General features: G+C 36.4%; 1 protein-coding gene across 1 annotated transcript; it reads left to right on the forward strand.

Annotated features, from left to right (window-relative positions):
* The first annotated feature begins 12163 nt into the window (after positions 1 to 12163).
* ccl20a.3 (chemokine (C-C motif) ligand 20a, duplicate 3) lies at positions 12164 to 13140 on the forward strand. The gene is made up of 4 exons (XM_077221748.1): positions 12164 to 12303; positions 12550 to 12649; positions 12747 to 12824; positions 12938 to 13140. Exons 1-4 carry the CDS (start codon positions 12225 to 12227, stop codon positions 12978 to 12980), a joined length of 300 nt encoding a protein of 99 aa, XP_077077863.1. The 5' UTR covers positions 12164 to 12224; the 3' UTR covers positions 12981 to 13140.
* The last annotated feature ends 482 nt before the right edge of the window (positions 13141 to 13622 follow it).

The following is a 13622-nucleotide window of genomic DNA, read 5'->3' on the forward strand; positions in this document are numbered from 1 at the left end:
TTACAGATGTAATTAGTTAATTATAATTGCTTATAAAAAAATATAAGCACAATGTAAAAACATGTACCTACACAATAAGTGCATTGGATCAATTGATTAATTTAAATCTTACATATAGCATTTAAAGACACTTAATATAATGTGTGAGCCAAAATAATATAATAACACAGATAATTTAAACATCAACTCTAACAATTAGACTAACATTGAGTGGTGTCCGCCTTTCCAAGAAATCTAACATCACATTCTCTTATCATCACAGCTTAAATCAGATCACAGCACATGATGAGGAGAAACAGTAGGATCCAATTATTATGATCTAACCAATTCTTCAGACACTCCCCCGTTTAACATCATAAGTGTCTTTCATAGAAATTAAAGTTGAAATGTCAAGCAGCATGACACTTCTCTAAACCTGGAGGTGTAAATAAAAGAATATAAGAATGTTTTAGTAAAACCACTATGGAGAGCAATGCATTTAAGTGACATTAAAATTGTTGTTTAAAGTCGTGCAACAAGAAGACTGCGGGTTTGAAGGGAAGTGATTCATTGCTAAAGGAGCACTGTAAGGCTTTGTTCTCACTCTTATGACCTATTTCACTTTCTGATTTTAGGACATGAGTTACATAAAACATTATGACCTAGAAAAAATAAGAAAGTCAGCTACACCCGCATAAGAAACCACACGTTAGCATGTGGAAATGAGGACGCCGCTGAATGTACGTAGTTCAAAACTATCCATATGCATGCATGTGTGTGGTTTTATGTTATTTAATCATAAAACACAATACAATCATAATTCCATAATGCATTCACTCTATAACCAAAAGGTTAAGGTTTGAGTCCCAGTCCTGGTGGATATTCCCAGTTGCTAAAAGGTTCTTTGTTTCAAAAGTCCCAAGTCAAAGGAACCGTGACACTCTTTAGCAAATCATTATCGCTCCATCTGAACTGGTGTTTCCAAGCGGTTTGACAGTATGTAAAATATTCCATCTGCCGCATGCGTCTTTGAGAATAAATACAAATGTTGGTCAATGACACTTTAACAATATTTAATTAAGGGGACCTTGTACCACAAGTTAAATAACTGCATTGTAGCCAAGTTAAAAAAATATAATTTATTGACTTAATTAAAACTTTAAAATGGCAAAAATTATTTTGCTGAGTTCTGTTGACTTAATAATGTTGATGATTACATTAACTTAATATTGTGAGTAATTTAAACTCAAATTTCTGCATCAATTGATTTAAAAAAAAGTGTAGTAGTCCTAATAATGAAACTATTTAACTTTAGAAAATGGACAGTGGATTTCTTAATAAGAATAAGAAGCAGTAAGTTTCTTGACTCAATATTAAAGAACCCTTTATACCCCCCCCCCCCCCCCCCCCCCCCAAAAAAAGGTTCTATAGAATGTCTCAAATGATGTTCAACGGTGTCAGACATTCCCAATGAGATAATTAGTAATTTTCGGCGAACATGTAAAATATCTGAGAGAGCAAGACAAAGGGACTGCAGTGTGCATTCGAGGGATATATCCACGACATAATATGCAACCGATTAGAGAATAATTTAATACAAATTGAAGCTAAAGCCTATAGTCGCAGCAGCAGCGCCTCATACGCTGACCATTCAAATGGGAAACACACAAATTGAGGAACAGCTATGTTCGTGAACAGCAGGGTAAGTGAAATGTGAAACTAATCCAATAATTATAAATCAAACAGTTAACCATAAATCTTGTGGAATAACACTGGAGAGATGTGATCGGATTGGGTTAATGTTAGGCTACTCAGTCAGGGGTAGGCCGTCGATTAACAAATTGCTGAAATATATTTTAAAGTATGTCAGTGAGCCTCCCTCTTGTCTTTAAATGTCTTATTTTACGTTAAAACATGTGCATTATGAACAAAGAACCGTAATTATTTCCAACTTCCAAGCAATATGTGTTTTTGTTAATCCTGTCGACATTTAGTTGTGAATGGGGTCTCCCACACTGCTTAATCCACGCACATCATTTCTCACCTTGGCTTTTTGATTTTCGGGAAGGAAAAAAATTCCACTCCCGTCCAAACTTTTAGGATACCGGGTATCAGATTAGCAGAGGTGGGCACAAATACATCAAAAACTATTGTGTTACAAAATACAAATACTGGCTCATGAAATGTAACAAAATAAAATACAAAATACTGATGTGAAAAATGTATTTAAATAAAATACAAGTAATTAGTATTTTGAAAATACAAAAATACTCCCACAATAATCTTAAGTCTTTTTTTTATTACTGAAAGGTCAATAACACAAATAGTAGCAATAACGCAAATATGAGAAATGTGTAAATTCAAAATGGCGAAGTAGCAAAATAAGCAAAATAAAGTATGGGCATTTCACTAAAACTCTACAGTGCCTGAAATAGCTCCCTCTAAAGTAAATGTCATGTATAGCTAAGTTCACATCAATGGTGTGGTAGGCTGCCCTTAATAGCAAAACGTGTTTTATTTAGGCTACGTAGCCATATTATCACCGTTACTCTACTCGTGCCTTAAAGGACAAGTTCGGTATTTTACACTCAAAGTCATGTTTTAAGATCGTTTCTGATGAAATAGAACGCTTAAGATTGAAATTTGGACGAATGCTGCTGTCCCGAGAATTTTCGGTTTCTGTATTAGCACCAGTGTTGGGAAGGATACTTTCAAAACGTATTTCGTTACAGAATACAGAATACATGCCCAAATATGTAATTTGTAACGTATTCCGTTACGTTACTCAATCTGAGTAACGTATTCTGAATACTTGGATTACTTCCACATTGAATTGCATTTTAAAAGTTTAGGAATGCGGCCATCAAATCCTGCTTACTAAACAGGCCTATTCTGGTGTGTTTTTCTGTTCCAACTGGCTGAATGTGTTAGGCCCATGTCTTCCTGACAGTGCAATATATTATAATTTGCTATAAAAGAACAAAGACTATAAGTGTATGTTGCGGTCACCGGTGCGGTGATGAGGTGGTGACGCGTTCATGTAACATGTAAAGGTGGCACTGCCAATAAAGCACCGAAAAGCTGTCATAAAGAACCGGCAAAAGTAATGACTGAATTATGTTAGTGTCGGATGCAAAGATGAAGTTGACGATGCTGACTCGCAATCATCGCAGCAGCCTAGTGAACGGAGAGAAATGCACATTTCATACGGATTACATAAACAGAGAACAGTCTGTTTTCTTTAGTTTTGAATTGTTCTTTTTAAAAGTAGACATGTCTGTGAGGCAAGTAGGCTAGCCTACCTTATACGCTAAGTTTCGGTTCATTTATGAGACGAACCCCAGTTCACGCACCAGCGCCTCCATGCCGTGATATCTATTGTCTGCTATATTTAGGCTACTACTTATTTATTAATTCCAGGCAATTTGGTTGATGAAACATTGATTAAAATTAAGATACAATTAATACAAATCGAAATTCACTTTAAAGAAGGCTTTGTGCATCTGTTTGATGTCTCTGTGAAAGTTTTAAAGCAGTCTTTTAGTGTCGCTTTCAGAGTGGTCACGTCCGTAACATTGTTTTTTCCTCATAAATGCGAACAAGAAAAATAAAATAAAATGAATATTTTATGTTCTGTGGAGAGCCAACCCTTCTTGACAGATATTTTTTCTAATGTCTGACTCCTTTATTAAGGGAGTATGGATATTCAAACAGACGTTTCGATATATTGGTATTAAATTACATTTGCAGTCAAAACTTGAAATATACATTCTCAGAAAATGCATGTCCATAACGCAATTGCTAAATTTTAAATAATTATTCCGCAACTAGTTTTGTGGTGTATGTCTACGTATTTTATAATCTTAACTTAAAATAATAGCCTACTAATAGTAATTTAAAGATGTGTTAGTATTGGATCTGGACGGGAAGGATAACTCTGGGAGTTGGAAGGGGTGTGTCGCAATTTTGCCTTCTCGCATGCGATACAGGTTCGTGGATCTGAGTGTCGCGATTTCGGTTTCATATCGCATATTGTTACAGCCCTGTAGCTAGTAGCCTACCTGATACAAATATAAGATAGCAAGATGACCAGTAAAACTACAGCAGACGACTACCCCTGGCTAATTTAAAAAAAAAAAAAACTTTAAGATGCTTCTTCAGGTTGGAGGTGGAGTCTTTGGACGCTCAAAGGAGGATGGTTGCACTGCACGGTTATATTTGTTCTCCCTTCTCTTTCTTTAATGTGAAATGCTGTTTGAATTTCCAAGATAGAAACGCATTCTTGTCCTGGCTCTGTTGTCCCGGCTCCATCTCTACATCTAGCTCCCGCTGCTCCTCTTCCGACTCCGTTGTGACTGATCACGCAAACCGCGCATTTTTTTGTTTTCATATTGGGGCTTCTGGGAAATGCATGGAGATGCCTTAATTTATTTAGAGAGTGAATAAACTCACGAAACAGAAAAGTATCGTCATGTAATCCATTGATTTCAACAATGTAACTGTATTCTAAATACCAACCATTTAAATTGTAACTGTAACGGAATACAGTTACTCATAATTTGTATTCTGAATACGTAGAACACCGGTACATGTAGTCCGTTACTCCCCAACACTGATTAGCACCCCCCCACCTCCACAATGGTTTCATAGGGGCACTGGAACAATCATTCATAAAACGCATTAAACTTTAGTTTACAAAGACGTGAAACTCACCGAGTGGTCTGGGGTGTTCAGTGATATGCTCACACAAAAATCGCTGCAAAAGATGCTTTCCAACAGGTGTTTTACCATTCGTTGTAAAACTGTGGACCTATTTTTCCAAATGCCTCACAACCGGACATTCTTCCGTTGAGAGCTTGAATAATTGACACTCCAGCCATGTTGGTGGCGATAATGCACCTTTGCCAATGTTTGGATAGCTTAGCCTACGATACCACGACTGGAAGACTACAGAAAGAATACAAACAACTCAATTTCCGTCTCCGTCGGCGGAGTAATAAAGTACCTCACAGAACATCCAACTCAAGTCAATGGAGTTGGACAAGAACTACGATTAAACCTGTTGGAAAGCATCTTTTGCAGCGATTTTTGAGTAAAAATAACAGACCGAGAATTTTCGTCACAAAATCTAATTTCCATTTGAATCATAATATATATATGATTAATCATATTAATCATAACATGTGTGGGTTTGTTTTACACACAAGACTCTAACTGCCCTGACTGCGTATGCCTTTTCAATAGTAGAATCGGGTTGCGTGCGCAATTAATGAAAAACAATAGGATTGCTGATTATTTTATACAAAATCGATATCAATATTTCTCATATGTAATACGTTTAAAAACGTGTAAAAACTGCAGATGGATGTTATATAGTGAACGCTTGCTTAGCATGGAGATTTCAGTGGAAATATGACAGACGCGCTGTTTCATAATAGGTAGGGCCTATGATTTCCTTTTATGAATGACAACACAGTGCATAATGCCGTTCAGTGTGCAATATGTGTGTGTGTAGATTGTATATTTTTCACAAAACACTTTACCTTAATGCTGTTTTTAAGAGTTAAAAACTCATTCACTTCTTGGAGGGAGCCCGGTCTACAGGGTGTCACATGATTTACATTTATTAATTTAGCTGACGCTTTTATCCAAAGAGACTTACAATTGCTATATGTCAGAGGTCGCACGCCTCTGGAGCAACTAGGGGTTAAGTGTCTTGCTCAGAGACACATTGGTGTCTCACAGTGGATTCGAACCCAGGTCTCTCACACCAAAGACATGTGTCTTATCCACTGCGCCATCACCACCCTCTATGTCCAGATTTTCGTGCATCTAACATGGACATTGCCAACATCAGACCGAAAAAATGGCAAAATCATTTACTATGGTGATTTTTCTTAAGTATTTAAGTATTTGAATTACTCTAAATACACTCCCTCAAAATATTTTGTTACAAACTACATTTTATTTTTTTCACACCTGCAAAATACAAATGACAAAATACACTAAAGTAATTAAATACGTATTTAAAATGCATTTAATTGAAATACTGCCCATGTCTGCAGATTAGCACAATCCATACGCCCAACGCTTGGGCATGTTTCCCTCGCTCGAAAGCTTGCCAGACCTCACGCGCCTAGTTACGGTTGCTAAGACACGATTGGCCAGTGGCGGTTTTCGGGCGTGGCTTAGCGAAGGGTCAATTACCTGTTGCAGTAGTACGTGCTGTCCCATTGGATAGTCAGGTCATGCTGATGTAATACTCTTGTTATTAGTAACCGACCCTCCTACATTCCTCTCTCTTGTGTGTGTATGTTTTTTATACCAAGTTACCTCAAATATATGAATATACTTTAGGCCTTTATTAGGCTTTATATACGTCTGACTGATGAATATAGAAAGCTGATTAAGAATTTTTTATATTTTTTTGGATTCATTGAAGTTGAATTCCCTTGAGCTTAAAGGGATATTTCACACCAAAATGAAAATTATATCATCATTTACTCACCCTCAGGTGTTCCAAAAATGTATACATCTCTGCTGAGAGAAAAAAGAAGATATTTCATTAGGAATTCAACGGGGTCCCATCCACTGTTTGGTAACTGACATACTTCAAAATGTCTTATTTTGTGTTCAGCAGAAATAAAGAATGATGATGTAAATGAAGACATAATTTTCATGTTTGGGTGAACTATCTCTTTAATGCAAGCAAAACTGAAGAAATCATGTCAAGTCAAGTCAAGTCATCCTCATTTATATAGAGCTTTTAACAATGAATTGTTTCAAAGCAGCTTTACAGAGATAAACATATAATTTAAGGTAACAGAGATTGGTTTGGTTTTATAGTGGTTCTTGAAAAACGTTTTTTCCAGCTAAAGTTAGTTTTGATTGATTCACTTCCGTCTAAATGATCATTTGTTATTAAATTAGGGGCCGCTAAGACGACACCGTTCTCTCTAAACAGACTTTAAACGTGAACCTGTGATAGACGCTGATGGCGTTCACATGCGCATTAAGAATTGATTCTATAGTTATGTGCGTTTGAATATATGTGCGCAGGTTTGTAATTCCTTACAAACCATGCCGAAACAAACTACTTGTCTTGTCTATAAATTTTGATGCAGAATTTTATTTTATCTTATCACTTCGGGTAGGTACGCGAACCGAAAAATTCCACAACGCTTTATCTGTAGAGTGGTATAGGGATCCTCCATAGGGAGAGACTAGTTGGCACTTCAGCACTGCATTGTCATCGGGTCCAGGCGAAAGTCCTTCGTCAGATCTGGAAACGGCCTGGCTCCGGCAGGCTGCGGGAAAACCTCGGGATAAACAAAGACACTAAAATTAGCGTAGATGCCATTCTTCTTATAATGTAACGAGTACATCAGGATTTAAGGGAAGTGTTCCCAGTTCCGGCTGACCTAATCTAAGCAGCCTAATATTGAATTATAGAAGTCTATAGAGTGTTATGTGAATGCTAGGTCAAAGAGATGTGTTTTTAGTCTAGCTTTGAACTGACAGGCTGTGTCTGCTTCCCGGACAATGTTAGGAAGATTGTTCCAAAGTTTTGGTGCTAAATAGGAAAAGGATCTACCGCCAGAAGTCGATTTAGATATTCTAGGTATTATCAACTGGCCAGAACTTTGAGATCGCAATAGACGTGAAGGACTATAATGCGTTAAGAGCTCGCTCAAGTACTGGGGAGCTAAACCATGTAGTGCTTTGTAAGTAATCAGCAATATTTTAAAATTTATACGATGTTTAATAGGGAGCCAATGCAGTGTTGACAGAACCGGGCTAATATGGTTGTACTTCCTTGTTCTGGTAAGTACTCTAGCGACTGCGTTTTGAACTAGCTGTAGTTTGTTTATTAAGCGTGCTGGGCAACCACCCAGTAGAGCATTACAATAATCTAGCCTTGATGTCATGAACGCATGAACTAGTTGTTCCGCATTTGTCAATGAGAGCATATGATATATGAGTAATGAGTAATGAGTAATTTAGATATATTTTTAAGATGGAAAAATGCGGTTTTACAGACACTAGACACGTGACTTTCAAATGAAAGATTGGTATCAAAGAGCACACCCAGGTTCCTAACTGACGACGAAGACTTAACAGAGCAGCCATCTCTTCATTTACTGCTACAAACTGATAGTGGTCAGATAAATATGATTTAAACCATGCTAATGCAATTACACTAATGCCAAAATAGTTTTCTAGTCTATTTAAGAGAATGTTGTGGTCAATGGTATCAAATGCAGGACTAAGATCAAGTAACACTAATAGAGAGATACAACCACGATCGGACTATAAGAGCAAATCATTTGTGACTCTAATGAGAGCTGTCTCAGTGCTATGGTGCGGTCTAAATCCTGACTGAAAATCCTCGCAGATATCATTTCTTTCAAGAAAGGAACACAGTTGTGAGGATACTGCCTTTTCTAGTATCTTTGACAGAAAAGGTAGATTTGAGATCGGCCTGTAATTGACTAATTCTGTAGGATCAAGTTGCGTTTTTTTAACAAGCGGTTTAATCATAGCCAGCTTAAAGGTTTTTGGTACGTATCCTAGAGACAAAGACAAATTAATGATGTTAAGAAGAGGATCTATGACTTCTGGAAGCATCTCTTTCAATAGTTTAGTCGGTATAGGGTCTAACATACATGTTGTCGATTTAGATGAATTTACGAGTTTGCAAAATTCTTCCTCTCCTATGGCAACAAATGAATCAAATTTTACCTCAGGGAGACTATAATGCACTCCCTGATGTGATGCTGTAGTAGACGGTTGCATAGTTATAATTTTGTCCCTAATATTATCAATCTTATAAGTGAAGAAGTTCATAAAGTCATTACTGCTGTGTTTCTTGGAAATTTCTGGGGTTGAAGCTTTCTTTTTCATTAGTGTAGCCACTTTTTCAAAAAAATAACTTGGATTATGTTTATTTTCTTTTAATAGGGTTGAAAAATAAGCAGATCTAGCAGCTTTTAAAGCCTCTCTGTAAGCAATCGAGCTCTCCTTCCATGAAATCCGAAATACCTCTAGTTTTGTTTTCTTCCAGTTGCGCTCCATTTTTCTGGCTGCTCTCTTAAGGGCCCGGGTGTGCTCGTTGTACCACGGCGTTGGACTATTTTCTTTACTCTTCTTTAAGCGCAACGGAGCAACTGTGTCTAAAGTGCTGGAAAGGAGAGAGTTAAAAGTTTCTTTTGCAATATCAAGTTCTTCTAAGCTATCTGGGATGCTGAGACGATGAAACTGATTAGGAAGATTATTGATAAAGCAATCTTTAGTGGCATAAGTGATAGGTCTAACATACTTGTAACACGGAGTTGGCTTTGCAGCCTTGGCTAAATGTAATTTACATGAGACTAGATAATGATCTGAGCTGTCGTCGCTCTGCTGCAGAATTTCAACAGCATCAACATTGATTCCATGTGATAATATTAGATCTAGAGTATGATTACGACAATGAGTAGGTCCTGACACGTGTTGTCTAACTCCAATAGAGTTAAGAATGTCTTTAAATGCCAATCCCATTGCATCTTTTCCATTATCTACATGTATATTAAAATCACCAACAATTAGGACTTTATCTGCAGTCAATACTAATTCTGATAGAAAGTCAGCAAATTCTTTGATAAAATCTTTATGGTGCCCTGGTGGCCTGTAGACAGTTGCCAGCAGAATTCTCAAACTTGATTTATCGTTTACATTATATATTTTTACATTAAGCACCAACACTTCAAAAGAAGTATATTTAAAACTAGATTTTTTAGTGGTTTTGAAAATATTACTGTGGCGAACAGGACGGCCGAGGGAAGTGAGAGAACGGCGTGAGGCCGGTGGTGCGATTGATAATGAGCAACACCTGTGAGCACACCGGTCTCGCATCTCTCACGGAAGAGCGGAAGCATAAAGGAGGAGCGACGACGTTGATGATCGAGAGAGGAACAGGCCTGTATTTTAGTTGAGTTTTGGTTTTTGTATTTGTGTTTTATTTTAGCCAGCAGTCGTCCGCGAGGGGCTGCTGGCCAGTATGTTTATTTTGGGTAAGCCAGCAGTCGTCCGCGAGGGGCTGCTGGCGGTATTTTAGTTTGTTTATTTTATTATAAATAAAGTATGTTTAAATGTTCGCCGGTTCCCGCCTCCTTCTTCCCTGAACATTGCTACAATTAGGCTACTATAAATTACAGCAACACCTCCCCCTTTGCCTTTCAGGCGAGGTTCATGTTTATAACAGTAATCATGGGGGGTGGACTCATTTAAAGTAATGTAATCGTCTGGTTTTAGCCAGGTTTCTGTCATACACAGCACATCTAGGTTATAATCTGAAATCATATCATTAACTATGAGCGCTTTTGAAATAAGGGATTGAATATTCAGCAACCCAAGGTTTATCGTTTGCTCATCTGTATTATATCTATTTTTTATTTTTTTAATATCAATTACATTTTTAACCTTAGATCGGTTTGGACGTTTTTTGGATTTCCAAATTCGGGGAACAGACACAGTCTCTATATGATGATATCTAGGTGAAAGAGGCTGTATGTGATGGGATTTATCTGACCTTGGTGACGCGAGGCCGCTAGCAGACGGTCGGTTTAGCCAGTTTGTCTGCTTCCTGACCTGAGCCCCAGATTGTCATGTTTTGTCTCTAAGACTAATAGCCAAATTACTAGAGAGAAGAGCAGCACCATCCCAGGAGGGATGAATACCATCTCTTTTCAACAGGCCAGGTTTGCCCCAAAAACTTCTCCAATTGTCTATGAATTCTATATTATTTTGCGGACACCACTTAGACAAATCATGAATCATGATAGATTTCCAAAAGAAAACACATCAAATTGTCCCAGCAGATATTCAAGGGGTGGATATTGAAACAGTGAAATCTAATACATATCTTAATCTACTTAAACAATAAGCTGGTTGCGATCACATGATTTACATGTATAAGGGTCAGAACCATTCGCAATTGCTGAGTCGACTGAGATCGTTTGGTGTGTGTCAGACTTTTAAGGATTTTGTATGTTGGGGTGGTGGGATTTCTGAGAAAAACGGGGGAAAAAGACTTCACAAAATAATCACGAGGGCTAGTTCAGTACTGGGGTGCCCTCTGCCTTCTGTAGATGAAATTGGGCAAGATAGGGATATATGGGAAGCTTTCTTCCATTATGAATCATAAATATCACCCCCTCTATGAAACTGTGAGTGATATGTGTAACTCGTTGCTCAAAAGGGAGATATAGTAAGTGTTTCCGTCCATCTGCTGTAAGACTGTTTAATTCAAGTGATTTGCTGTACCATAGTGTTTGACGTGTTTGCTTGGTGTAAATGTTTATATATATATATATATATATATATATATATATATATATATATATATATATATATATATATATATATATATATATATATATATTTAATTTATAGTATGTGTTGCTGCTGTGACATGCGGATTCCTGTGACATGTAAATAAAAAAATAAAAAATTGGTTGATTCAGCAATATTAAATAATATTTTGACTTGAATTAAACCAGTTAATTTAGGCTAGATGTTATATTTTTAGTGTAAAAATAAACACACTATAAAAGAAAAAAACATCACAAATTGTTGAAAAAAGTCATTGTTAACATTTAAGAAGTCATTTTAAATACCCGGCAAATTGATAAATGCCACACACCCTTTAGGTCTAATCATAAAGTGTTTTCATTAATTTACTATAACATAAAACTATTTATGCCACAACACCCTAGACAAAAGTAGACATTCGGGTTTATTTTTGGCAGATATCTGGTCCTGGATTCTTGTCTTTGTTCCAGTGACCTTACATTTTTAACTAAAGGCATCTCGGAGTTTCCAACGTTATTAATTTACAAGGAGGAAACCATTCAAATATGTTGGTGGCTCACTCTCTCTTTCAGGAAGTAAACTAAAAAAAAAAACCTCTGTTCTTTCCCGCAGGCCATTTTGTCCTCTGTGTTCTTCCTTGTCGCACCTGCTTGACTGACAGGCCAGATAAGCTCTCATTGGTTACATTTTTTTGTTTTCTTGTACACATGTACAACTGTATACGTATGCAGGCACGGAAAACCCTGTCTCGGTTGTTTCCATGTCCGACCTATAAAAGGCACGACTCTCTTTAGCCCAATTTCATATCTGACTCTTGGTTTGAGGATCTCTCTCTCACACACAGACACACACACACACACACACACACACACACAGATACAGATACAGAGACGATGACTCGGGTTTCAGCTAGCGTGATCGTGCTGATGGTTTTGGCTCTCAATGTACTTTGTACAGATGCCTCAGCTTTGTGTAAGTACATCTTTCTTTCCTTTTTCCATTAGTGGATTCATAATTAAGCTATTTGCATAGTCATGGATAGCCTAAATTTTTTATTTTTTACTCCTTTACTGGAATAAGCTTTTTGTCTTTTTATGACGTGACAATGACGTGGTAAATGTGTTTAAAAAATCCATTTATAATGTAAAAATATTTTTGTAATTATTAATATTTAAAAACTGAATAGGTATTAACATGCTCGCATTGTCGTGTTTACAGCGTGTTGCAGAAAGTACACCAAAGGAAGAATACAAATGACAATTATCAAAGGATATTCCATTCAGACCATCACAAGAAACTGCCACATTGATGCTGTAATGTAAGTATAAGATGCATACTATTCATAGTGGGTTATTCATTAAATGACAGTTTCCTGAAGAAAAAAGAAAACTAAAAGATGCTTCCTTTCCCCACAGATTCCACACAAACAAAGGCAAGAACATTTGCACAGACCCCTCCAAAGCCTGGGTGATGGAAAACATCCGTAAACTGAGGTAAACTTGCAGACATGTGATTGCTGTGGATACATAAGCACAAATGAACACAAATTAATTGAACAACATTGAATTGAAGCTAATAATTCTGTTATTTCTTTTCTAATTTTTAGGGAGAAAGTGCAAGCAATCAGCAAAAAACATTCAAGAGCCTAATTTGACCACATCTGAAGCTAAACAGATGTTACAAGAATAACGCTTCACGGAGAAGGATCTATTTTTCTTTATGAAATCTGCATATGTACTCTGCATATTTGTATATGCATGTTATTTTATACTATTTGATTGCTTATTTAAATTCAATGCATTAAAATTATTTTTTAAGTAAATTGAAAACTTGCGTTTTTGTATTTATTTGCGGTTCTTGTAGCTCAAACTTAATAAAATTGTACAAAAATGAATAATAATAATTTTAATAATTTTAACTAGATACATATATGAGTTTTCAGAAAACAGCAGTATAATAAATTGCGGTTCTTGTAGCTAAACTCAAACAATTAAACCGTACAAAAAATAATAACAATAATTTTAATAATTTTATCTAGATGCATATATGAGTTTCAGGACAATAGCAGTAAAATAAATGCACATTAGAAAATGTAAGACACCATAACATGAATTTGAATGGTTTATATATGACGCAGACAAAGTGCACCCTTGTGAAAAAAGTATACTTTATTGTATTTGAAATATATTCCCTTTTTCAATAGTACATTGCAAAAAAAATTATACAGTCTTTAAATGTATTAAAAGTATATTAGCATCATGCTTTTACCTATTTTAACAATGCAACTTTTA

Source organism: Siphateles boraxobius, unplaced genomic scaffold (assembly GCF_051911475.1).
Source record: "Siphateles boraxobius isolate OS27281-9 unplaced genomic scaffold, OSU_SipBor_1 86, whole genome shotgun sequence".
Taxonomy (NCBI): domain Eukaryota; kingdom Metazoa; phylum Chordata; class Actinopteri; order Cypriniformes; family Leuciscidae; genus Siphateles; species Siphateles boraxobius.

What these genes read in the sequence shown, in the direction of transcription:
- ccl20a.3 (XM_077221748.1), top strand. Translation starts at nt 12,225, where the DNA reads ATGACTCGGGTTTCAGCTAGCGTGATCGTGCTGATGGTTTTGGCTCTC. An exon ending in TGCCACATTGATGCTGTAAT is followed by an intron (nt 12,650 to 12,746) that starts GTAAGTATAAGA and finishes CTTTCCCCACAG; the next exon opens with ATTCCACACAAACAAAGGCA. An exon ending in GAAAACATCCGTAAACTGAG is followed by an intron (nt 12,825 to 12,937) that starts GTAAACTTGCAG and finishes TCTAATTTTTAG; the next exon opens with GGAGAAAGTGCAAGCAATCA.